We start from the raw sequence: 26,100 nt of genomic DNA, 5'->3' as shown, positions 1-26,100 counted from the left end.
AATATTATTATGCCCTCCTATAATTTTTTTTTTTATCTAAATCATATTATTGTACATTATATGGCAAAAAATACCCTGCTGAAAAAAACTACTGGAAACCCTCATAGAATTTGTAATAGTTTTAATGGTTATAATGGGAATTGTATTGGTTTTAATGGAAACTGTAATGATCCTTGTGGGTCTCTACTGGTAATTTGTTGCCTTCTATGGGTGTCATGTTATGTCTAGTGGATACCATTAAGGACCAATAATGGTAATTGTAAGTGTTTTAATGGTTAGCTGGTTTGTAATGGTATTTATAGTGGAAACCAATAGAATTTCTGTGATGGTTTCTATTGTTTTTCAGCAGGTTATATGGACACCTGACAATCACTCTGGTTTTTAGCCATGTACTGTAGTGCAGTGGTTTTCAAGGTGGGGGCCGCCAGGGGGCGCCCGGGGGCCTCAACAATTTGGTGTGAGAAAAAAAATCTCAGTCTCAGACAACCACACACACACACACACACACACACAATCAATTCCTAATGTAATGTAATGTAAAGATGTAAGATGTAATTGTGAATAAACAAGGGGGATATATTCAGAAGTCTGTATTTTTAATGTGTTTTAAAGACATCTTGCAAAAGGGGGGCCTCGGTCAAATGTTAATGCCATTTGGGGGGCCTTGCCCTGGAAAAGTTTGAGAACCCCTGCTGTAGTAAATCTGAACTGAGCTTGCCGTTATGCACCGCCCCGATTGGTTTTCGGTGAATAGCACATCGCTTTGAACATCTAAGTAGCTAAACAAGTTATTCTGAAGCCACTGTCTGTATACAACATAAAACTGCTCTGTCAAACTCGTTTCTTATTTATAGAATAAACAGATAATCAATTTTAATACAACACGTATAGAGCCAGCATTAGTGAGATTTACCCGGAACTGTATTTTCACCGCATTTGATTTACCCGAACGGTTACATACGGTGTCCTGTCAGAACCCGGAAGTATGTTCGAGCGCGTTAGAGGTTTCCTCATACAGATTTTCTCCTTGGAGGAGGGTCTTTGAGCATAGTAGCAGATCACTGTTCTCCCATGTTTGTTTGTTTTACACATACGATAACAAACTTGGCCGTTTGTGTTCTCTGTCGCAATGTTGTAAGACACCCGCATGTTTTTGGTAAGTACTTCATTAATGTACTCGAAACCCAATTGTGAAAACGTGTCACAGTGTTTTATGTTCTGATGCTAGCAAGAACCCCTAGCAAGCAACAGTGCTAATGTGTTTCATTTAACTAATTGTGCTGTTTGTTTGTTGGTGTTGTTTTTCTTTTATTTATACGTGTTGTAGTGGCTTATGCCTCATAGAGGAAGTGTCCATTCAACCAGTGTTTTTTTATTATTATTTATTTATTTATTTATGTAAATTATTAAAAACCGTAACAGTAGACTAAACACCATTTAAAGATCTAGGTACTTTGACAACATGCTCCGTGGAGTTTATGCTCAGCTCGATTAGTGTCACAGATAAACAACCAGCAAATTCAAGAAGTACAACGAAATTCCTTTGCTTTCATTTATTTTTTTTTTATGTTCACTGGCTTGTTCGGCATTAGCTGCTTGCGGAAGTCTTGGCCATCTTTAGTTTCATTTACTATATACAGTGCCTTCCAGAAGTATTCAGGTTGAGATATAATAAATTAGTAACGCTTTATATTAAGGTCCCGATAATGTAACTGACAATATTTAACGCAGTTAAAATGAACAAACCAAATACAGTGCTGTGAAAAAGTCTTTTCTTTGTGTGTATTTCATACTAAACAGTTTTAGCTTCAAACGAAATACAACATAAAACAAAGGCAACCTGAGTAAACACACTACAGTTTTTAGTTATTTATTTTACTGAAGCAAAAAAAGGTCGCCTATTACCAGTGTGAAAAAGTAATTGCACCCTTAAACTTAAAATCTTGTTGTGTCACCTTTAGCAGCAATAACTGCAAGCAAACGCTCCCCATAACTGGAGATCGGTCTTTCACTTACTTCTAGGACTAGGACTTACTCCTATGCTTTGGATCATTGTCTTGCTGCATGATCCGGTTGTGCTTGAGTTTCAATTTACGGACTGAAGACCGGCCATTCTCCTTTAGGATTTTCTGGTAGAGAACAAAATTCACGTTTCCCTCAATTATTGCACGTTGACTGACCCTGAAGCAGCAGAGCATCCCCACACCATCACACTTCCACCACCATGCTTGACCGTAGGTATGATTATCCTTTTGTGGTATTCTGCGTTTGGTTTACGTCAGATGTAACGGGACTCCTGTCTTCCAAACAGTTCCACTTTTGACTCATCAGCCCACAGAACATTCTCCCAAAAGGTTTGAGGATCATCAGTGTGTGTTTTGGAAAATCCAGATGGGCCTTAATATTCTTCTGGGTTAGCAGTGGTTTTCACCTCACCACTCTTCCATGGATGCCATTTTTGCCCAGTGTCTTTCTGATAGTGGAGTCATGAACCTTTATTGATGCAAGTGCGGCCTGTAGGTCCTTTGATGTTGTCCTTGGCTCTTTTATGACTTGCTGGATGAGTAGTTGCTGTGATCTTGTAGGAATTTTTGAAGGTTGACTACTTCTGGGAAGGTTCACTACTGTGCAGAGTTTTTCCATTTGGAGATAATGCCTCTCACTGTGGTCCTTTAGAGTCCCAGAGCCTTTGAAACAGCTTTGTAACCCTTCCCAGACTGATGTATTTCCTTCACCTTCTTCCTCATCATTTCTGGAATTTCTTTCAACAATCTCATAGTGTGTTAACATTGGCATAGTGTGTTGTAAGACCTTTTAACCAACTACGTGCTGTCGAAAAAGTTTTATTTAAGTGATTATTTGATTGAACAGGGTTTGCAGTAATCAGGCCTGGTTACATCTGGTCCAGCTGAACCCCGTTATGTATGCAGTTTCATGGATTTGTGGAATTAGTAACTACGGGGCAAATACATTTTCACACAAGCCCAGTTGGTATTGGATAACTTTTTTGCTTAATGTTATTTATTGATCATTTAAAAACTTTTTATTTTGTGTTTACTCAGGTTGCCTTTGCTTTATCTTGGATTTTGTTTCAATTTCTGAAACAGTTTAGTATGAGAGATACACAAAAACAGAAGAAATCAGCAAATACCTTTTCACGGCACTGTAGCTCTTCTTGAGTGGCTCTCAGCCACTTTACTTTGTAACTCCTTCAGAGTGACTATTGGCCTCACTTTGTCTTCCCTCACCGGTCTCTGTCTTGTTTTAGCACAGAGTTTTGAGGGAGGGCCTTGTCAGGGTAGTGCTTGGGCGTCCAACTGGGATGTCCAACCTCTTTACACTGTATTCCTAAGTTATGAATTTATATTACCTTCTCTTTAACCTCCTTAGTATGCTCCCTAGTCTTCATTTTCACACCTTTCCTTCATTATAGAATCTACGAGGTTGAATACTTACAAATCTGATCAACTCCAGCGAGGTTGAATACTTTTGCAAGACACTGTATGTAGGCTATATGATTATATGATTATGTTTATGGTTAGTCACAAATGTGCTATTGTACTTATTGCTGTTTAAAACATATTCCTTCTGCCAAATGTTGGTTCTGCAGATTAAAGGCATGCCCATCAGGCTGCTTCAAGGGAGGACGAACGAACTTCAGACACACTCAAATGCTGATGATCAGGTGCTGACGGAGTAAATATCCGCCTGATACCCAACAGTTTTTATTGTCTAGTTAATTCCTCTCAGATGTTATCCCCCACCTGTTACAGCTTTGTCTTCCTGTTTCTGTTACGTCAGTCCAAGAATGGCTTCTGGAATGCAAGAAAAACAGTACACCCCTTCTCTGCTTAGTTTTTTCATCTACAACCCTAAGTTTGGACCACGTGAAGGAGAGGTAAGTTTCAGTAATCCAACAAGAATCCAAGTCCTTATCATTTATCCACGCTGTGATCTTTCCAAATCATTTGCCTAGTTTTACATGTGCTTATGGATGAATCGGATTGGGCAGTGCAGTTGGGCTGGAATATTTGAAACTTTTGACTGACTGTAAGGCATAAGACAAGTCATGTAAAACTGGGTGATCTTTTTGTACGATGGGAGGTACAGGTCGGCCAATTGATCGGTTTTGCTCCAATAACCGGTTGCTGGAACTATCGGTTATCAGCAAAAATCCATACTGATAGTTGTTCCCGGTTGCGTCGTTTCCGTTGCAGGAGCGGCTGAGAAGGGTCCGCTGTCGTTATGCAGTGTGAGTGCAGACTCTAGAGGCGACTTTTATTTTAATGCTACTGACCAATTTTGGATGCTTCTTTTTTTATTTATTTGGGGTGTTACTTTTTTTTTTGTTCAGTTTAGATGTGTATTTTATTCACTTTGTTATTTCTTAATAGTTAATATATATTAATGTTTATATATTTATTTCATTTAAAAAAGTGCAGTACGTTTTCATGGTACAGACAGTACTGTTTATTTTTGTAATAAATTTCAGCAGTAATTTACTTTGAGTGTTGTGTTTTCATCCGGTATCAATTTTAAAAACTATCGGTTGATTAATCTGTACCGCCCAATTTGGTTATCTGTAAAATTCGGTCTAATAGGAAGTGCATGGGTTTTTTGTTTGGTTAATAAATTTTCATTTACAATCATGTCACAGTTTTTTTTAATAAAACAGGTTGGGATTTTACTATCGTAATAGGGCATGTTTTAATTTATGGTATATGGTCTGCGCTTATATAGTGCTTTTTTCTTTTTTTTAACCTTAGCGGTTCTACAAAGCGCTTTAAACTGGTTCTTATTCACACACACACACATTCACACACCAATGGTAGCAGAGCTGCCATGCAAGGCACTAGCTTGCCATCGGGAGAATCATGTGGTTCAATGTCTTGCCCAAGGACACTTCAGCATGTGGAGTCATGTGGTCCGGGAATTGAACTGCTAACACTGTGATTAGTGGACAACCCGCTCTGCCACAGCCGCACTCTTTTAGCAAAACGATGGTTCTTGATTATGGAGATATTATTTATATGCGTGCTGCTTCCTCTATACTTCACTATTTAGACTCTGTGTATCATAGCATGTTACGTTTTATAGCCAGTCTGTTGTCTAGTACACATCATTTTGTTCTTTATGATTTGGTCTCTTGGCCTTCATTAAGTTTGAGGACACAGCAACATTGGTATTATTTTTATTTACAAAACTATGCAGGGTAAATTCCCTTCTTATTTGTTCAGAACTCAGAAGAAAGGTTTTTGCTTATTTTGCACCCTGGTCATGGAATAATATTCAAAACACATTACAACTTAATCACTTTGTTACAATGAGAGTGTTTAAAGCTCTGATAAAAAAATAAAATAATTGTAACTGAATAGTGTAATTGATACTCATAAGCTTGATTTTGTATTATGTGTTTTTTTTTGTTTGTTTTTTTTGTCTGTATTTTTGCCTGTTTTTGTGTGTTTGAATTTTAAGTTTGTTACCCTGTAATGGCCAGGTCTCTCTCTCTCTCTCTCTCTCTCTCTCTCTCTCTCTCTCTCTCTCAAAAAAAAAAAAAATTGAATCTCAAGGGACATCTTGGTTAACCATCCTATTGTGTTATGGGTCAATTTGATAACATAATGGATGTAACTTTCCATTACCCATAACATAATGAATGTAACTTTCCATTACCCATAACTTAATGGATGGAACTTTTCCCCCCAACATAATAGGAGGGTTAAATAAAGATTAAATAAATCTAAATTTTTTAAAAAGCACATAATTAAACATTATTTATTGTCACACTTAATATATTACAGATGTCATAACATTTAACCATTTTAACAGTCATAAGAAGGACTTATTCAGATAGCGTGCAGGCTTTTAAAACAGTATAATGGGGCCATACAAACAAAGACAGACCAGAAGACAAGAAACCCAGAAGTTTGCAGTTTTAAAAATGAGAATATATGGTAACTCACATAGTTGCAGTGATTGCAATGATACACTGTTTCCAGTTTATTAGGATCCAACCTTGTGCCTACATTCATTTATTTGATACACCAGTCTCATTGCTGTCCCTTCTGTACTGGGAGTCTGGTCAGTGATTGTCCACTGTTTGTCCTTTTCCATTGCTGTGTAAAGGATTGTAATGCAGCATGGTTAGGTTTCATTAAAGCTAGCTTTTTCTGCTTGTGTATTCTCAGCAGATATTGTTTTCATATTGCTAAGTATACAGTTAGTTATGATGCTTTTTAACATTTTCACTATGTTCTGTCCCTCAGGAGGAGAAAAAGATCTTATTTTATCATCCCTGTGATGTGGAGAAAAATGAAAAGATTCGCAATGTTGGACTCTGTGAGGCCATTGTTCAGTTTACTAGGTATGCTTCCATGATTGAGTAAAATGAATATATAGCATGGTGTGTGTGTATTTTATATATATATATATATATATATATATATATATATATATAATTTGTGTGTGTGTGTGTATGCATACATAATAATTAATTCAACAATAATATCAGTTAATGGCAGAATTAGCATATTAGTAGCTTTATTTAAAACTAGGTTGATTTAAAAAGCCATAATATGTACAGTATTATGAAGTTAGTGCATGAGTTTACTCTGTGTAATCGTGTTAATTCACAATAACCGCTATATTTCATATATATATGTGTGTGTGTGTGTGTATATATGTGTGTGTGTGTGTGTGTGTGTGTGTGTGTATATGTATATATAATTTTTATTTATTTATTTTTTTGCAGGACCTTCTGTCCCACAAAGCCAGCAAAATCTCTTCACACTCAGAAAAACAGACAATTCTTCCATGAGCCTGAGGGGAATTTCTGGATGGTCATGGTATATAACTTTAAAGCTTTTTATAGTGACGATGTTTTGATGTATTTTGCTGTAGAGTAGTATCACGTGTAATGTTTTCTAAAACACTTGAACAATATTTAATTTGTATTCTGAATAATTGACTTAATTTATCAAGCTGTATATGGACAACGTTATTTGTAAATTGTTAATTAGAGCATTTAGACAAGACACGTGGTATTCATGAAAATCCAGTTCAGAAAAAAGGTTTGTATCCTACTTGTGCTCCTACTTGTGCTGAGTTAATTTTGTATGTAAAATTATGTATTGTGAAACTCAAAGTATAGACTTCATATTGTGCATTGACCATGACAGTGACTGCTTTACAATGAATATTCTACATATAATACACTATACATATATAATAATATAATATAATACACTGTCAAGTTCAAATAGCTTTTTTCAATTCCCTGCACAAATGTAATAACATTTTGTGAAATTCAGTCACTTCATATTAATGACTTGAAAGAAGTCAACCCAAAAGATATTAAACAGCACCATGCATCATTTTGTTGTTTGGGGCTGACTCTGATATTAATATGTAACTGTATTGGTGTCTTATTTTCTCTCTGGTATTTTGTCTTTTAAGGTCGTACGGAACCCAATGGTAGAAAAACCCAGCAAAGATGGAAAACCACCGACTATAGAATACCAAGAAGAGGAAATTCTGGTTTGTATTTTCTAGCTAAAATTTTGTTTATTAATAATAATAATAAGAAGAAGAAATCTCTCTGTGAAGCCCGCACACACTTGTTATTTGTGAGCCTGTACTTTTGGAACCTGCACTTATACTAATGCGTATAATGTCACTGGTACCAAGACTGATGACTGTATCTGAAAGAGTTTTATTATTTTTTTCTCCTGCATTGTAGGACACTGTTTATGGTGCAGTATTACAGCAGTGCTACAGCATGTATAAGGTAAACTGCATTTTCGATTCTGCTGAACCCCTTGATTTCTTGAGTGTGTTTTGCTTATTCAGTGCTACTTGTTTGTGGCCTCGTCTCTGTTTCCAGCTTTTCAATGGCACTTTCATCAGGGCATTTGAAGCTGGTGGAGTGGAGCTACTTACCCAAAAGCTTGAAAAGTTCTTCTACAGGGTAAGATAAACTATTGATAAGGAAAGTGATCTTCTAAGTGAATTTAATTTAATGTGAGTAGTGTGCATATATTCCACATAGTAGCAATTAGAATATGAGATCATGGATACCAGACAAACCCCAATTACCTATCAGTGATGTTTAAAAAATGTAATTTACACCTCTGTAAAGGAATATATTATAACCTCCCAGCTATCATTAGTTTTCATTTTCTTTAATTATTGGTCTTCATCTTAGCTGTGCAAATTAGTCCTGTTTGTCTGATGAGTTGTTTCATTTAAATTGCATCAGTATTGGACTCATGCTTACACACCTGTCTGAATAATTCAGCTGTGGTCAGGGGAAACTCTTCTCATCACCTCCGTCCAAACCCAAGCCTTGGCCTAGTGCCCTCTGTGAAGCTGTAATGTGGTCCCAGTCTGAAATGGCACTGACTACTGTACAAAACCAGTTCAACATCTTGCTATATATCACTGTCAGATTGCATGATGTCAGATTGCATGATGTCAGCCTCAGCTAGGAGGACTCGCTGGCATCAGCACTTGTGGGCTGCAGTTATTTTTCAAATCCTTTCTCGACACAGAAAAGATCCATTCCACTATGTGTGAACTGTAAAGGGCAATTCAAACGCCAGCTATTGCAATATTATGTTGTCGGTTTTATTCAGGACAGAATAATGGGAAAAAATTAGGTGTGCTGCCTGGATCATTGTACAAATTCATTTACTACTTTTGACGGATATGTCAATGGTCATGCTGTAAAACAAATTTATATACGTGTTGTGGTGCTGCAGCTGAATTCAGGCAAACAGACAAAATTGGGGTTTTCTGACTATACCATACTATGATACCTGTACTTTAAGAAAATATAAATATATTATGCAAATTTTCTTTATTGACTTCTAAGTTTACTTATGCTATCTTTCTGCAAAAAATCAGATTAGATAGTTAAATGTATAAATACATGATTTATATATATATATATATATATATATATATATATATATATATATATATATATATATATATAATTCCTGATGTAAATATGTAATTATTAATTAAAAAAAGGGGGGGGGGGATATATTCAGAAGTCTGTATTTTTAATGTGTTTTAAAGACATCTTGCAAAAGGGGGGCCTCGGTCAAATGTTAATATCATTTGGGCGGCCTTGCCCTGGAAAAGTTTAGGAACCCCTGAGTTAAGGAACCAGTTTAACAGACTCTGCGGCAAAAGCAGCTGTAGGATGAATGAATAAAGGCGTCTCTGACTATAGATGTAGTTTTCACGGTCATATTTATTATTTTTATATTATATTTACTACATGTATATGAACATGTACATTAAAAGCAGTTGCTTTTAGACATTAAAGTCAGATTTTCTCCCTTTTTATTTTTGAAGATAACCAGATTTTAAAATACTAGATATTTACTTGTGATTGAGGTATGTGCAAAATTTCACTTGAAGGAGAGCCTGTTTTTCCCAATGTGAAGGGTTTTCCCAGTCCACCACACATGCTTAAGCACCACACACATGCTGTACATTGTGTGTTTTTGTGTGTGCTTTACTGTAGTACATACAGACACTGCACCTCCAGTCATGTGACCTGCTGGATGTGTTTGGAGGAATCAGCTTTTTCCCCCTGGACAAAATGACATACCTGAAGATCCAGTGTTTTGTCAACAGAGTGGAGGAAAGCTTGAATTTGGTCAAATACACTGCCTTTCTCTACAATGACCAGCTCATCTGGTAAAGTCCAGCATTGCTAATGTACTAAATAATGATTTACTGATAGAGTTAGTAGTAATCCTGAGAACCAGCACTGACTCGAAACTTTATCTTTTAAATATGGCTTTCAATATTTTACTCTAATATTGACCGAATTATTTTGATGAATGAGGTTGAGATATAAGAAGTTAGTAGCGCTTTATATTAAGGTCTCTTTGATGTAACTGACAATATTTAGTCCAGTGAAAATGAATAAACCAAATACAGTGCTGTGAAAAAGTATTGATTTTTCCTAAAAAAAAAAAAATTCTGTTTTTGTGAATACCTCACAGTAAATAGTTTTAGATCTTCAAACGAAATACAACATAAAACAAAGGCAACTTACCGATAGTTTTTTTTAAATTATCATTTATTGAAGCAGAAAAGTTATCCAAGACCTATCACCAATGTGAAAAACTAATTGCCCTCTTAAACTTAAAATCTGGTTGTGCCACCTTTAGCAGCAATAACTGCAACCAAACACTTCCGATAAATGGAGATCAGTCTTTCACTTACTCCTATACTTTGGATCATTGTCTTGCTGCATAATCCAGTTGTGCTTGAGTTTCAACTTGCATATGGAAGACCGGATTTTCACCTTTAGGATTTTCTGGTAGTTGGCAGTTGGTATTGGATAACTTTTTTGCTTCAATAAATAACATTATCATTTAAAAACTTTATTTTGTGTTTACTCAGGTTGCCTGTGTTTTATCTTGGACTTTGTTTAAATTTCTGAAACAATTTAGTGTGAAATATACACAAAAACAGAAGAAAAATACTTTTTCACAGCACTGTACTTCAGGATTAATATACTATATGTAACATTAACAAAGTAACAAACACTTGTATTATAAAATTTGTTATGATAAACAACTAATAATGTTAACAATCAACCAACAAGCCAAATTAAGTCCACATGAACAACACCTTAATGAAAATGTTTGTGTCTGTAAAATTTGTGGCAAAATTCAGAATTTGATCCTGAAAAGCAAGTTCCAATATTTTCCCACTTAGATCAGAGTTCAGTGAGTAATTTTTATATACAGTAAGTATACAGTAAGTGAGTATTTAGTAACACAGTGCAATTTAGTTCATTTATTTTTTTAGTCATGCAGGTGTATTTAGTTACCCTTTAAACTAACATCAGATAATGCAAGTGTTAACTTACTTTGTTAACATTACTTATGGTTTATTGATGCTGAAGTTCATGTTTTTTTTATTGTTAACTAACGCAGTAAACAATGACAGTTAAGGAACCTTAATGCAACAAAATGTCTATATACAGTGAAAAGGAGAACCACTTCCCTGAACTTTTGGTTGTAATCTCACTCATGCAAATGTTTGGATACAGACTGAGGTCTGATATTATAGCTCGTAAAGACCTGCTAAAGAGTGTAATTCCTCGTATGTGCAACATACCTGGCAGATAACAGCTTCTCATTCAAGCAAACCTAACGTATATAAAGCATACCAGATCAGATTTATCAAGCCACATGGTCATGCAGGTGTTTATTGTGCAGGAGCGGGCTGGAGCAGGATGACATGCGTATTCTTTACAAATACTTGACGACATCACTGTTTCCAAGGCACACCGAACCTGAGGTGTGGTCGTTTTCACTATTTAGTCCATTATTTGCATATAAATATACATATTAATTACATATACATGGAACTGCATATCGTAGAATTTACATAGAACTGCATAGCAGTCTGTGTAGAGCACAAAATCTATTTTGTGTGTGTGTGTGTGTGTGTGTGTGCGTGCGTGCGTGCTTGCATGTGTGCGTGCTTGCATGTGTGCGCTGTGGCAGCTCGCAGGCAGGGACTCGCCTCTGAGACCGGAGGTGACAGGGAATCTGTTGCACTATGGCAGGTAAGTAGAGCACTGTCTCCTCTTGACTTGACGCCACATTTCTGATATTCTTCCTGTGTTAGACTCAGGTGTCCGGGGTACTTGGCTCAGTTAACAAACCCCGGCTCTTATCACGCAGCTCAAAGAGATATTGAACTGCTTTGATGGTCCGGAGCAAAACCCTATTCCATCCAAGGCTTTACTGGATGGTGGATTATAGGTCAGTGAGTGTACCAGCACGGTTCGTGTTGCAGCATACTGGCAGTAGTGTGGCAGGCTGATTAGATTAGCCACTGATCCTCCTGCAGCAGGAAGGTCTACACAAACATTATGTTTATGTGATCAGGGCAGAGAACCATGCCAGGGCTCTTAATCAAAGGACTTGGACTGTAGTCATCAGTCACTTCCACACTAGTAATCAGCTGATCATTTCCTCTACACAGCTGTGCCTGGACTTGAGGTAACCTCAGGATAGTAGTGTCAAGATTCAGTAGTTCTGCATTGTACTGGTAGTGATATTCAATTCAATAAAATACAATAAAAAAATGTATGTAGCGCTTTTAAGAAAATCCATATAAATTCATTATAAATTTTATTATCAATCCGTTATTGTTATTTATTGCTTGTGTAAGTAAGTATATGTGTATATACTTTTGCTCTGGATCATATATAGTAATATCAATTGAACAATTTCTTTAAGCACTATTTTAATCAGTTATCAATGTAGGTGAACCTGGGTCAATGATTTTTAATTCAGAACAGCTACACATTATCCATTATCCGTAAACAAAATATCTGTTTAAAGAAAACAAATCTAGTCTCTGTAGTTCCACAGGCTCTGTAAACAGGAGAATAAACAAAAGACACATTGATCAAAAATGACCGACCAGTTTGGACAACAGCTGCTTGTCTCCCAGTCATGTTGTGTGTTAATTCAGAAAGCTTCCCTGCTTGCACAAGAGTTCAGGTCTTCCAGATTAGTTTGATTTGTGGGTGTGGCTTTGCAGAGAATATTAAACGGAGTGACTGTACAGCATTTCCCAAAAGTCTTCATACATAGGGGACTGTGTTTGCCAGCACCACATTGGTTGCGCCTTCGTCAGTGGATGTTCGTGGACGTCCATTTCTCGGTTGGTCCTCAACACTTCTAGTCTATTTGAATTGGTTAATAAGTTTGGCAGCAGTGACGTGTCTGATTTGCTCGACATGTTTCCTATTAATGTCCATCGCAACCTTACGACAGCTTCCTGATCCAGCAATGAGAATGATTTCAGTACGTTCTTCTTTTGTCAAAGGCGTTCTTAAAGGCTATCTGAAAAAAAAAAAAGACATCAATTTTGGAAGACCATTTATAGATAGCATTTAAGTTTCCATGAAGTTGGTTTCTTTGGCTGTATTTTTAATAAGTTGCTTCTCTAGTATAATTTGTCTTCACACTAGCATCAGCAGCAAAGGTGTGCTTTACTTGAATGCATCACTGCAGTATGTATGTACAGCTTTCCGTGTGAATACTATTTAATGTAAAATGTCTGCAGCTCTTTAAAAACTTTAAATAACGTTTTAAAAAGCTATTTTACTATGAATGTGTTCATTTTAATATCTGTCATGTTTCTGTTAAACGCTGTGGATTGGCAGCTCTGAGCTTTAATAGCTTGGAGATTTATTTCACTTGTCCTTTTGTCTTTTTCTTTTTATAAATCTAGGTTTTTAACTGGACCAGCCAACCTAAAAGATCCAGATGCGAAATTCAGGTTTCCAAGAATATTTGTGAACACGGAGGACAATTACGAGGAGCTACATTTGATAGTTTACAAGGTGAGCGTATCAGCCATATTTAATTTTGTTAGGTGTCTATCAAGAAAAACGTTCTTGTGTAAATCCCATTTAAACTTTGCGACAGAACGTAACAAGGGTGAGGACACATAAGTTAAATCAATGAGAAATGTGACCTAGAGATTTAGGAATGTTAGATTATGACGACGTTTAAGTAATGTGGTGCTTTCACATTCATCTCAATTGAAAACATATAAATATCCATCATCATCTCCCTTGCAGGCCATGAGTGCTGCTGTGTGCTTCATGGTAAATGGTGAGTTTCCTGTGTCTTTGCATTTAAACCTTAGTTAGTTAGTTGATGTTAAATGTAGTCCTTCAGCTAAGTGGAAAAGTAGCTTATTATGTCCCATGTGATTGACATTTTTTTCCAGCATCAGTGGAACTGACGCGAGAGTTTTGCGAGCAGCTGGATGCACTGGTCGGCCCTCAGCTCACACTGCTAGCCTCAGATATTTGTGAACAGTACAACATCAACAAGAGGATATCAGGGTCAGTGCTAATCTACAGTCAAAGTGCTAATGCTAAAAAGTGCAATTTAGTGATGAATTGCTATTTCTCTTTCTTTGCTTGAATAAATCCCCATTTATACCACAGCTTTGTTTAATACTTGAATTTGATTAATTAATTTCCATTAACCGGACAGCTCTGAGTAGTGCAGGCTCTAATGTTATCGTTCCTATAGTAGCAATTTACATAGGGACTGGTAGAGTGGGCACTCCATGTAATATATGTTTAATACTATTTTTTTTTAACCGATTACAAATGCATGTTATCAAAGCAGAACATTGTATCATTGTTATGATGAAGTTTTCTGTAAGGAGACATTTATTTATTTATAAGTCTCCAGCGTCAGCAGTTTGTATCAGTCAGTAAGTTTTCAGACATAAGAAAGGCTTCAGGACAGAAGGGAAATTTTTTCTGATTTTGCAGTAACAAGATTGTTAACAATCGTTAAAAACGATTAGGGGAACAACTTTTTATAGCTGATATAATGTAAGTGACTTGTTTCATTGATGTTCCACAACATTAAAAAGCTGTGGTAAAAAGTATGACATGATAAAAAAGTATGATGTCCATTAATTAATTAAAAATGTAATGATTGTTTAAAAAAATAAATAAATAAAATTCCTGTGGTATAAGAGACATCAAACCTCCGCCCTGTGTATATGGAGTTTGCATGTTCTCCCTGTGCTTCGGGGGTTTCCTCCCCCAGTACATGCCCATACATGCGCTGTAGGCTGATTGGCATTTCCAAATTGTCTGTAGTGTGCGAATAAGAGTGTGATTGTGCCCTGCGACGTGTTGGCACCCCGTCCAGGGTTTCCCCCCGCCTCATGGCCAGAATTCCATGAGATAGGTTACAGGCTCCCCCGCAACCCTGTGTGTAGGATAAGTGGTACAGAAAATGGATTAATGGATGGTGGTATAAGAGCTACTAAAAGCAAATGCTGTTATAAGACAACAGTCCACTTTTGGGGTTGTAACTCCACTTTACTTCAGGCCATATCACACCACCCCATTCCCATTGTTGATTCTTGTCCTGTAACGGCATGCCCCCAAGTGTTTTATTCCCGCCCTAACAAGTGAGGTTATTATGTTATCTTCCCAGGATTCACCTCAGTCCTCTGAGCAAATCTTTTTCCTTGAAGCATTAACCTGTTAAATGAACATTGTTTTAACAATAGTTACTGGACATCATCATTTGCTGCATATCTGATTTTCTCTCATGTCACTTCAGCCAAGCACATACTACAGTTTTGTGTTATAATAAATAAGCATGACTGCCAGGGTATCACTCACTGTTAAGTGTGGATTTTAGGGCTTCTGCCCTACCTTGTATAGATTTGAATGTCAGTTTGCAAAGCATGTGTGTTTGGTGTTTGTATGACTAGGCCAGAAAAGGAGCCCCAGTTTAAGTTCATCTACTTCAACCATATGAACTTGGCTGAGAAGAGCACCATCCACATGCGCAAAACAGCTAGCGTGTCCCTCACCTCTGTCCACCCTGACCTCATGAAGATCCTTGGAGACATCAACAGTGATTTTGCACGGTAGCTACCATCTCAGGACTGTGCCTCGATGCATCAGATCATTTTTCAGAATTACCTTTTATTATTTTTTTTAAATATTCTTTTTTCCTCCCTTGTGTTTCTAAGGGTTGATGCAGATGAGGAAATCATTGTAAAAGCGATGACTGACTACTGGGTAGTGGGCAAGAAATCAGATCAGAGAGAGCTATATGTCATTTTGAACCAGAAGAATGCCAATTTAATTGAAGTGAATGGTATGTCCCTGTGCATTAACCAATTTTAAGTACATTTACTTTGAGTCGTTGGTTATGATCATTTAGATAAAGATGTATTATTAATGTTTCATTGTTATGTTACTTGGTTTAATTTGGCTGACAGACTGTTTGAAACTCATCACTGTTTCCCTTTTTGCATTACAGAAGAGGTGAAGAGGCTTTGTGCAACACAGTTTAATAACATTTTCTTCTTGGATTGAGGACGATAAAAGAGAGACCGTGGGATATGGCCGCACTACAAACTGTCAGCTGTTCATGTTTTAATGACAGCATCAGTGTAATGCAATAATTGCATTGTAAAAATGAATTTTCATATTATGCAATTTTTAAAAGATTTTTATTTAATCTGTACAAAAAAAAGACTGCATTCTTGTAATTAATTAGAAAATTTAAATCAAAATTTTACTGTATATATAATATCGACATCAGCTTTTTGTTCCATTTTCTTTTTATTTCTGCTTAATTTGACAGAATGGTCATAGCGTAATTAAACTGTGCATTAATTGAATCAGTTTATATTTATGTCGTTTAAACTGTCGTTGATGCTGTTATGTCATCTTCATTATAGTTTGTTAAGGTTTTCCACTTTTTTCAATTGGCATTAAATTTTAATTCACTCCAGTAGTTGTTGTATTTCATGTGTTTTAGCCCCTGCTCAGTGCACTTTTCAAAGATGTACTGGATATGGGATTGCTTACAATTACGTTCAGTTTTACCTCATAATGTTGGGTAGATGTTGGTTAGATTATAGTTAAATTATAATAAATAAATAAAATAAAAAAGGGAGTAGTGCATATACACAGGGTTTTATTGTAACAGGGTTTTATTTTTCTTGAGGAAAAATCTGCAGCTTGTCTAGTTTAGTTGAAATTTACACAGTTTATAATTAATTAACGTAGGTCATATCTTTTCCTGGAATAGCTTGTTTTTGCATAACTTTGTCAAATGGAAGTAATCTTTTTTTTAATGTAAATATACAAAACAATGACCCGGGGGTGGCGGTTCCAGTGCTAGGGGTTTGAATCCCGCCTACGCCCTGTTTGTGTGTAGCTTGTTTGTTCTCCCCATGCTTCAGGGGTTTCCTCTGGGTACTCCGGTTACCTCCCCTAGTCCAAAAGACATGTCATAGGCTGATTGGCATTTCCAAATTGTCTATAGTGTGAGTGTGTGTGTGATTGTGCCCTGCAGTGGGTTGGCACCCCATCCAGGGTGTCCCCAAGCTTGTGTCCCGAGTTCCCTGGGATAGGCTCCCTGCGACCCCGTGTAGGATAAGTGCTATGGAAAATGGATGGATGGATACAAAACAACAAACTTCTATATATCTATAACAGTTCTATAATTTACAATAACTAGATAATTAATCTCTACAGTATTGCTGTGTAATATGTAATGATATATACTCAGCAAAAAAAAGAAATGTCCCTTTTTCAGGAAACTGTATTTTAAAGATAACAGTAAATTCTAAATAAGCTTTACAGATCTTTATTGGAAAGGGTTTAAACAATGTTTTTCAATTTGCTTGTTCAATGAACCATAAACAATTATTGCATATGCACCTGTGGAACAGTCCTTAAGACACTAACAGTTTACAGGCGGTGGGCAATTACGGTCACAGTTACAATAACTTAGGACACTAAAGAGACCTTTCTAGTGACTCTGAAAAACACCAGAAGAAAGATGTATAGGGTTCCTGATCACCTGCGTGAACTTGCCATAGGTCTGCTGCAGGGAGGCATGAGGACTGCAGATGTGGCCAGAGCAATAAACCACAATGTCCGCACAATGTGATTTTTAATAGTCCTTTGCGACTATTAAAGTTTATTAAAGAGTATTAAGTTGTCAGACTGTACGAACATGATCCCCGCTGTAAGCCATGTCACACTGTAGGATGTCATTAATGTCGGACTGTACGACCGTCAAGACGTGAAAAACATGCACGCAAGAAGACTCGTACAGAGTAGGAGAAGCCACAATACAGGACTGTGCCTCAAATCTTCTGACACTGACAGAATTTTAATCTGAGGAATTTTTTTTTATCACAACGGCCGTTAATCAGCTGTCATGGAAACATGTCAATCTAGCGATCAAAGACTACAGATTTTGGCCTATATTCTCTTAGGATTCTCAACATTTGTCTCAGATGACCAAATCGTGGCCAAAATCATACAGTGTGAACCTGGCTTAAGACAGTGCTACAGGCAGACAGGAAGGACAGCTGATCGGCCCTGCAGTGGAAAATTACATGTAACCATGTGTCCCCCAGACATGATGGAGAACTTGTAAATGCCTTGGTGGAAGAGTGGAGTAACATCTCACAGCAAGAACTGACAAATCTGGTGCAGTCCATGAGGATGAGATGCAGTGTAGTACTTAAAGCTGCTGGAGGCAACACCAGATACTGACTGTTACTTTAATATTGACCCCTGCTTTGTTCGGGGACTCATTATTCCATTTCTGTTCGTCAAATGTCTGTGAAACTTCCTCAGTTTATGTCTCAGTTGTTGAATCTTTTTATGTTAATACAAATATTTACACATGGTAAGAAATGTGCTGGAAATAAAAGCAGCTGAATGTGAGAGGACGCTTCATATCATCTTTTTTTTTTTAATGAGTATATCTACAATGCTGATGCTGATTTAAAAAAAAAAAAAAAACATTTTAACGAGTTCACAAACGATAGACAATATATTCTTGCAAAGTACACTTTTAACGTTAAACTTTTTACACGTGAGAAACGAATCCGGAAATCTCTCGTCAGCTTCTCACAACGACGTCGACTATTTTGGGGCTTTGTACGTGCACTCGCGCAAAGGAAACGACCAATCAGCGCCAACTTCTGTGTGTCCATCAGCGAATCAGAACGAGAGTGTCGAGTTTTCAAAACCTACCCGCCATCTTCTGTTTGTTTTAACTGAAGTGTCCGAGGAAGAGGACGTCGTTTGTTTACTTTGTATTTGATGCGTTTTTATTAGTCTAGTTACCAACGAACAGGCAGTTTAACAAGCTACAAATTACAGGTAAGTTAAGATATAAGACTGAATGTTCTAAAGATATGGCTAAAATTGCCGTTAGTTCTTCTCAGTGGGAGAGGGGAATGGTGAGTGGTATAAAATATCATACAAAACAACTGCTTTGGTTAGCAAGCTAATAATAACCAACTAGTCTTTGGCTAGTAAGCTAATAATACAAAACTAGTCATTGGTTAGCAAGCTAATAATAACCAGCTAGTCTTTGGCTAGCAAGCTAATAATCAGCTAGTCTTTGGTTAGCAAGCTAATAATAACTAACTAGTCACCATTACAGTACAACATAAGGCTTAATGAACTGTGTTTATTTCTCTTATTAACATCTGTTAGTGTTCTATAGTTATATTTCTCTATAATGTATTAGTTTCGAGGTGAAACTAACGCTAACCTTAGTGACTTAGAATGGCGCTGTTATTAACACTAGTAGCAGATTTTGAACTGTTATAATTATATACACTTAGACTATTTTGTGTATTAAGCTTGCATTCATTCATAATCTAGTTTTAAAGATCCTTTTCATTCATTTAGTATTTTTTGCCTTTTTTGCATCAAGAATTGTCACCCCTTAGATATAATATGCACCCTATGAAGTACACGTATTTGAGTTTAGTCACAATTGTTTCTTGAATTGAATTAAACATTATTAACAATCGTATGCAGTGATAATTATGAAGCACCCCATTCTTCTTTTATATGTGTGAAGGTTATTGTATGTTGCAGTATGGATTCTCGCTTCGCACATCTTTACAAGCGAGACAGCAGTGTCTCCATGATAAGAGTGAAAATGTCCAGAAGACGCTCCCAAACACAAAAAGAGAACCGGGAAAAGATGCAAAACCTCCGCAGACACCTGGACCAACTTCCGGAGCTGGAGTTCTCGATGGATGTCTCCACTCTTGAGAAGTCAGCTCTTCCTTCCCAAGAGACGGGACGCAAAGCTAAAGTAGATAAAAGTAAGACAAGCTTCCCCACCCACCAATACATTTTTCATAGTATGTGGTACAGCAAATAACACTATGTTTCTGACTAGATAATAGTGCTGCAGAGGAGAGGAAAAAGATGCTGGCACGGTTTAAAGAGAACAAGGCGCTGCAGAAGGAGAAAGAAAGGCGAGAAAAGGAAAAGAAAGGCACCTTTAAGGTCGGTCTTTACCGGCCACAGCCCCTGGGCTACTTGCCCTTGAATCCTGTTGTACCGAGCACGAAAAAGGTGAGCTTAACGTAATTTGCATGTGCATTTGGACCTTGTGTCTTACAACTGTATAGAGGGTATGCATTGACGTCAATTTCCCGCCCGAGCACAACCCCCCCCCCCCCCCCCCCCCCCCCCCCCCCCGGCCAGACGGAGTGGCAAAACATCCAGCAAAATGGCTGGTTTTAAAAGGGGAATCTGTGAAAACTTTAATCTAGCTAGCCATTATCAGCTTAAAGGCAGTTGGACTTGACAGTGACCCACCCTTACAACTTGCCCAATAACCTGTGGTCCATGGAAATGGACCCCTCAAATTATTCATCATTGTACAGCATGAATACCACATGCCAAAAGAACTTGCACTGACACTGCTCGACATGGTAAAAAAGGACTGAATGTTTTTTGGCACTCTGTAAAAAGATCGCTCGGAATTCTTGTTGAATCTTTTGGCACAGTCGATTGCACCACAGCTTTTTCACATTTTAGAGGAGGTTTTTTTTCCTGTGTTTTTGCGGAATTCACGCTGTACACTAATGCTGCTGCTCAGTCTTTTTGCCACTCAGTGGGCGTGACCGTGACATCACATGCGTACCCTCTATTGCTCAGTGACTGGAGTGCTCTTATTTCAGCCCACAGAACCTGTGCAGTCCACCAGAGTGACCCGTTCTATGAAACAGCATCTACAACCAAAGGTGCATTAGTCTTCGGCATTCTCCACTAATTCTTATATTTTGGAACTCACTACACATCTGTTGCATGTGCAAGTAAAAGTGCATTTATGGCAGATTTTTCTGTTTTTCACACAGCAGCCAGCTGAAAAACAGCCTGCACCAAAGAAGGGTATGAGAGAATTTTCTGTGACATTTGTTTGGGCTTTATTTTTTTTTTGCGTGTGTGTCTCTAAAAATGATTCATGTTCACAATGCTCATTTGAAAGCACAGTATTGCCGTGACCTGTCGCAGTAAATCAGGTTTCATATTTTGGTCCTCAGCTGAGCCTCCAAGCACAAGAGTGAACAAGTCGTCAGCATCAGCAATTGCCAAAGGCAGAACTGCTGCAGGTAAACAGATTGTCCACTAGGTCCCTCGTGTGTCTCAAAGCTGATGAAATCTTTGTCAATATAGTTAGGGATTTAAGTCCCCTTGTCTCTTTAATAGTTGAACCGGTTATCAGAGCTCCAACTACTCGATCAGCTACTCGAGCTACAACTGTGACAGCAGCTGTAACAACCAAACCTGTGGCTAAAACTGCTGCAGGTACTTTTTTCCATTTATCTGATCTCCTCAAAAATGCCTTGGTCTCCACTGATTTGTGCATAAGTTCTGTCATTTTTTCCTTATTTTCTTTTGTTTGGTCTTCACCTATTGTTAGATCTCAGACCTCCCAAAATAAAATCTGCTAATAGGCAACCTGCAGCACCCTCTTCAGGAAGAGGAAAAAACATGCAGGGTAAGGGCAATGCACAATATACATTTTCTGGGCATTTTATATATCCGAGCTAAATATCACTTCCAACAGGACATACTGAGTCTGTGGCAGCTGAAAAGAAGGAAGCTATGGTAAATAAACCTGCAGCTAACTTGGCCTTGTTTTTATTTATTAATTTATTTAATAACTCTGACCAGTAGAAGTCAGTTTTGGTAAATGTTTCACCAGGTTGCTGATGAGGTGGTTGCTGCAGTGAATCCCTCACCTCCTAAAGAAGAAGAAGAAATGCTGGAGGAAGCTAATGTGACTCCAGTTTCATTTGCTCCCCAAGGATTTGTGTTCCAGCCCCCCTCTGGTCTGAGAACCTTCCAGCCTACACCCCTTTCTCCTCGCTCGGCTGATGCCTTCCTGTCACCCAGGTACTTTATTCACCTGTCAGCGAAATGCCCTCGAAGGTGTTCTTTCTTAACACTGATATCTTTCAGGCATACAATTTGATCATGTTTGCATTTTGGAGTGCACTCATTTATGGTCTTGCTTTCTACAGCTTCTCAGTTGAACCCCGGATGGAATCTATGAGCCCAATTTCTGAACCATCTGACTCTTCCTCTGCTCCTCCTCTTTCCTCACCTCCACCCTGCATGTCCGAACCTTGTCCTGCCCCTGCTTCTAAGTCTGCTCCTTCTACCCTACCCCCTGCCTCATCTGCCTCTCCTCTTGCCTCTACTTCCCCACCTCCTGCGTCTCTTCCTCTTCCACCTCCTTCCTCTGTACCGTCCGAGCCTCAGCATGACGTGTCCTATTTCAGGTGAGAGCTATTGCCTCTATTTTGTGTGTGTATTCCTGAGTGTGTGGTATGTGATGAACATGTGCTTGTATGTGTTCTACAGGGCAGTAATAGCTAGCGAGACAGAAAGATTGACTGGGTTGTCTGAATTTTGGGAATTGCGATTTGATGATTCCTCCATCCCGGAAGAGAGTGAGTCAGCAGTTTGAAAAATTTTTTTCTTCTTCTAAAAGAACATTGAAATTTAGTCTTAACTTGGCAAATGCTCATACAGTCTTGAAGTTCCCATGTTCAACTGCTTTCTGTCTCTCAAGTGCGGGACCAAATGCGCACAGCTGTTGGCCAAGCCAGGCTGTTGATGAAGGAGCGCTTTGGCCAGTTCAGTGGCCTGGTGGATGACTGCGATTTTGGCCGAGGGGAGAAGATCACGACCTGCACAGACTTGCAGGGCTTCTGGGACATGGTGTACTTTCAGGTGATGTTATTTCAGAAGTTGTCATCGCCGAATGATTTTTTTTTTTCTTCTATTATATATTGAGTAAGAAGGTAAATGTCATTGCTTTCGAATATGTGTTCTATTGTATAAACAGCCCAGTAATCAGTTGGATCTAATCACCTTGCCTCCTGTTTTAGGTAGAAGATGTCGATAAGAAGTTTAATGCATTGAAAGAAGCTGAAACCAGGGGATGGCAAGAGGAGGTCAAGCCTGTCATCAGGCAGAAAAAAGTGGTCAAGGTATATAAATCTTTTAACATACTTCCTGTTTGTTTAAATAGAAATTGTTTCCATGTTTAATAGTTATTCCAGTCATTTGGAAAATTGTCTTACTATTAAGGTTGTATAGATTCACCAATTTAAGATGTTGCCACCATGGCAGTATTAACAGCGTGGTTGCACTGATGCAAAGATGTGCTGCTCTAAAATAAAAAAAATTAATCATAATTATTTAGAAATTTAACAACAAATAAACAACACTGGTTTTATCTCCCATTTCTGTGACTGCAATTCACAGTGAAAGATGCATGCCCTTCCCCCTCCTCAGAGCTAACCTCCCTTTTTCTAATACAATTCACTTTGATATAATCCTAAATTACATCACACTAAAACAGATGAGGTGTGTGTGTGTATGTGTATATATATATTATTTTAATGAGCTTAATTGGTTCTATTTGTTTATACTTAGGGAAATAAATAATGTAAATCACAGTGAAATGGATGAACTGATGAGCCGAATTCACACAAGCCCCAGTAAACCCATGACTAATGAGCACCATACCTTATCTAATACACTCCTGTTTATTTGTCCTTTTTTCTTTTTTCTCCTCAAAATCTATATGCTTATTAAATTGATCCCAACTAAATGTACTTTTCATATGTTGGATTGCTGATCACAATTTTGAACAGATGAGTGTTAGGTGTGTTACTAACTCCTGTGTTCCCTGTGCTTGATCGTTCAGAAGCCCCCTGCTGCAGGAGGGAATCCTGGAGCTAGTGTGGGAGCCAGCACAGCCGCAAAGAGTCGTCTGGCTGCAGTGAAAGCTGCTATGAAGGCCAAGCAAGCGGCGGCAGCTAAAGCTGCTGAGGCTTCAGACAGACCTCGAGATGACTCGGCTCCTGTTTCAGATGCCCTGGTTAACGCACGGACAGCCCAGACTGTGGTTTTTCATGGAGGTTTCTTCCAGGTGGAGAGTCCAGTCAAAGTACTTGGTATGAGTTCACTACAGCCTTTTATTATCTCTGTTCACATGGTGATGTTTTGCGACTATGTTTGACTGGGTCAACTGTGTAAAGGTATGAATACTAATTACCCCCCAGGTGCTGTAAGAAGGTCATCTCGGTTGAGCGCAGCTCCTTTTACCCACTGTTCCCCACATGGGTCTAAATTCAGCACACCAGGCAGGAAGGAGAGATCCACTGCAGTCGCGCATCCATCCCCTCTTCCATGCAAACTCGCACCTTCTAAAAGTGCACCCCCTACTGCATCCTCTCCCACCTCTCCTGCTGCGGTAGCTCGCACCACAGTAGACACAGTCTGTACTCCCAAACAAAATGCTGAGTCTCTTCCCTGCTCCCCCAAACCCCTTCACATCAGCTCTGAGCAGCACAGGTCATCCCCCTATACATCACCTAATGGAGTCTCGTGCATACAACTCAGCCAGCTTGATCATAACACAAGTCTCAACAACCTCCAATCAGACCTCATGATCACACCAACAGATGATCAAATGAACCGGTCAGTACAGATCAAGCCACACAATTCTCCTTGCCAGTCAGAGGAAGAACTGCCACTGTATCTTCCTGCACAATCAGATAGCAGTACAGAGCCTGAGGGAAGCGATCAAGAGTCTGCAATGACTGCATTTTCCCAGGAGCAAACTGAAGAGAGTGTTTCTGCTGAAGTGGACATGTACCACTCAGTCAGTAAAGTGCATGCTACGAGTTTCACCCACTCACCTTCAGCATGCAAGACAATTCCACGAGCAGAAACCATGGAGAACCGTGTCTCAGTCCTTTCCTCCCCCTGTATGATGTCCATCTCACCACAGCAAGTCCTATCTCCAACGCCATCAGAGAAAACCGACATGCGTGTCAGTGAAGGGTAAGCACCGCTAATGAATTCCAGGTGGAAATTTGTGAGCGAGGCTAACTAAGAGCCCTGCTGATATTAAGAAATATAAATAAGCTAACATTGAAGTCACAATTTGAAACTTTATTTTGAACTGTGAACTACTTGGGAATCCAGGTTTAGACAAACATGAATCTGGTGCTTATGTAATGACAACACAGTTTCTATGAAGCTTTGGCAGTAGGCCAGAAAAGCCGTGTTATTTTCCCTAAGGATTGTCAGGTTTTTTGATTTTGCACACTTACTAACTTACACTGCAGTTACTTCGTAGATTCTTCTTCAGATCAGTGTTCACCAAATTTGTGTATTATGTGCTTTCATTTATTTTCTTATTTTATTTGTAGCTAAGTTTTAGTTGTCAGTAAATGCCCCCCAATGAGGATGACATCTAAATTTTGATAGGTTCTTCTGTTCAGTCCTCCTTAGACGTTCAAGGAAACCAGATCTGCTTCAGATTTATATGCACCTGTCACATACAGGTCTCTAGACTGGGCTGTTAGATTTCCTATGGGCAAAATGTATTTAGGTGCAGGTTTTTATACACCATGACTTTTTTTTTTTTTTTTTAAACAGATCTCCTACCAGTGCAGACTGTAAAGTGACTGAAAATCAAGACACTGAGGTAATCCATAATCCATCATCTAGTAATGCTTCCAGGGTAATTCATGTTAATTGATTATAACCTTCCTATTATTATATTAGAGTTTTCCTGATTTGGACTTGGACCGATATCTGCAACCCACAGCCCAATGCAGCTTATCTCCTGTGCAGAGCATGGCAGTGGAAAGGTTCTCACTTGGCCTAGAAGATGCTGAAATGGAGAGCCCTCAGGCCCAGGAGCCTGTTCAGGATGCACTGATGACTCCTACAGGTACTCTGTGTTGATATTGCTGGTGTTTTCACCTTGGTGTTGCATGGAAGTGATTTTAAGCATGTGGCCTTCACCACTCACTCTCTTTCACACTTTTTTTTAATTCAGCTTTCCCCAGAATGGCACCATTGGTGGTCACTCCCTGGACTGAAGAGGTGGAATTGACTGAATTTCTAATGCACTTTCTCATGTGTAACAGCACTATAAAAATAGCTCTGATACTGTTTTTGTTTTATCAGAGTTTAAGCATTAAGCAAATTTCTATCACAACGGTTGCGGTGTTGCAAGGTCACATGTCTCATAGACCTCTTCTGTTTCAGATGATTGCTGATCAGCTGCTGTTCACCCCTGAGCAGAGGGAGCGAGTGAGGCCGTCGGTGTGTGAGCGTGACCTCATGATGTTTACGCCACCTGCTGATATTTAATTTGAGCAGAGACGTGGACAAAC

At 38.4% G+C, this 26,100-nt stretch overlaps 2 protein-coding genes across 4 annotated transcripts; both read left to right on the top strand.

Moving 5' to 3' along the window:
- Nucleotides 1–950: 950 nt before the first annotated feature.
- ccz1 (CCZ1 homolog, vacuolar protein trafficking and biogenesis associated) lies at nucleotides 951–16,343 on the top strand. The gene is made up of 17 exons (XM_053640193.1): nucleotides 951–1,156; nucleotides 3,611–3,685; nucleotides 3,802–3,898; nucleotides 6,267–6,364; nucleotides 6,752–6,845; nucleotides 7,456–7,536; nucleotides 7,739–7,786; nucleotides 7,883–7,966; nucleotides 9,536–9,711; nucleotides 11,250–11,331; nucleotides 11,541–11,602; nucleotides 13,285–13,396; nucleotides 13,637–13,670; nucleotides 13,789–13,906; nucleotides 15,310–15,468; nucleotides 15,574–15,701; nucleotides 15,867–16,343. Exons 2-17 carry the CDS (start codon nucleotides 3,672–3,674, stop codon nucleotides 15,920–15,922), a joined length of 1,443 nt encoding a protein of 480 aa, XP_053496168.1. The 5' UTR covers nucleotides 951–1,156; nucleotides 3,611–3,671; the 3' UTR covers nucleotides 15,923–16,343.
- Nucleotides 16,344–18,649: 2,306 nt separating this feature from the next.
- Nucleotides 18,650–26,097, top strand: dlgap5 (discs, large (Drosophila) homolog-associated protein 5). Of its 3 annotated transcripts, none has more exons than XM_053640284.1 (20): nucleotides 18,650–18,739; nucleotides 19,469–19,701; nucleotides 19,779–19,957; nucleotides 20,569–20,631; nucleotides 20,746–20,779; nucleotides 20,932–21,000; nucleotides 21,098–21,196; nucleotides 21,312–21,389; nucleotides 21,459–21,499; nucleotides 21,597–21,787; nucleotides 21,916–22,176; nucleotides 22,259–22,347; nucleotides 22,470–22,630; nucleotides 22,789–22,890; nucleotides 23,613–23,862; nucleotides 23,971–24,754; nucleotides 25,355–25,403; nucleotides 25,484–25,652; nucleotides 25,761–25,807; nucleotides 25,973–26,097. In XM_053640284.1, exons 2-20 carry the CDS (start codon nucleotides 19,470–19,472, stop codon nucleotides 26,075–26,077), a joined length of 3,003 nt encoding a protein of 1,000 aa, XP_053496259.1. In that variant the 5' UTR covers nucleotides 18,650–18,739; nucleotide 19,469; the 3' UTR covers nucleotides 26,078–26,097. The 3 variants fall into 3 exon arrangements, with proteins under 3 accessions (XP_053496259.1, XP_053496260.1, XP_053496258.1); XM_053640285.1 differs by having other exon boundaries at nucleotides 18,652–18,739; nucleotides 19,452–19,701; nucleotides 20,749–20,779; XM_053640283.1 differs by having other exon boundaries at nucleotides 18,652–18,739; nucleotides 19,452–19,701.
- The last annotated feature ends 3 nt before the right edge of the window (nucleotides 26,098–26,100 follow it).

The sequence above is a fragment of the Ictalurus furcatus genome, chromosome 13 (assembly GCF_023375685.1).
Source record: "Ictalurus furcatus strain D&B chromosome 13, Billie_1.0, whole genome shotgun sequence".
NCBI classification, from domain to species: domain Eukaryota; kingdom Metazoa; phylum Chordata; class Actinopteri; order Siluriformes; family Ictaluridae; genus Ictalurus; species Ictalurus furcatus.
The sequence above is the reverse complement of the archived record's forward strand: the minus strand, read 5'-3'. Positions and strand labels throughout refer to the sequence as shown.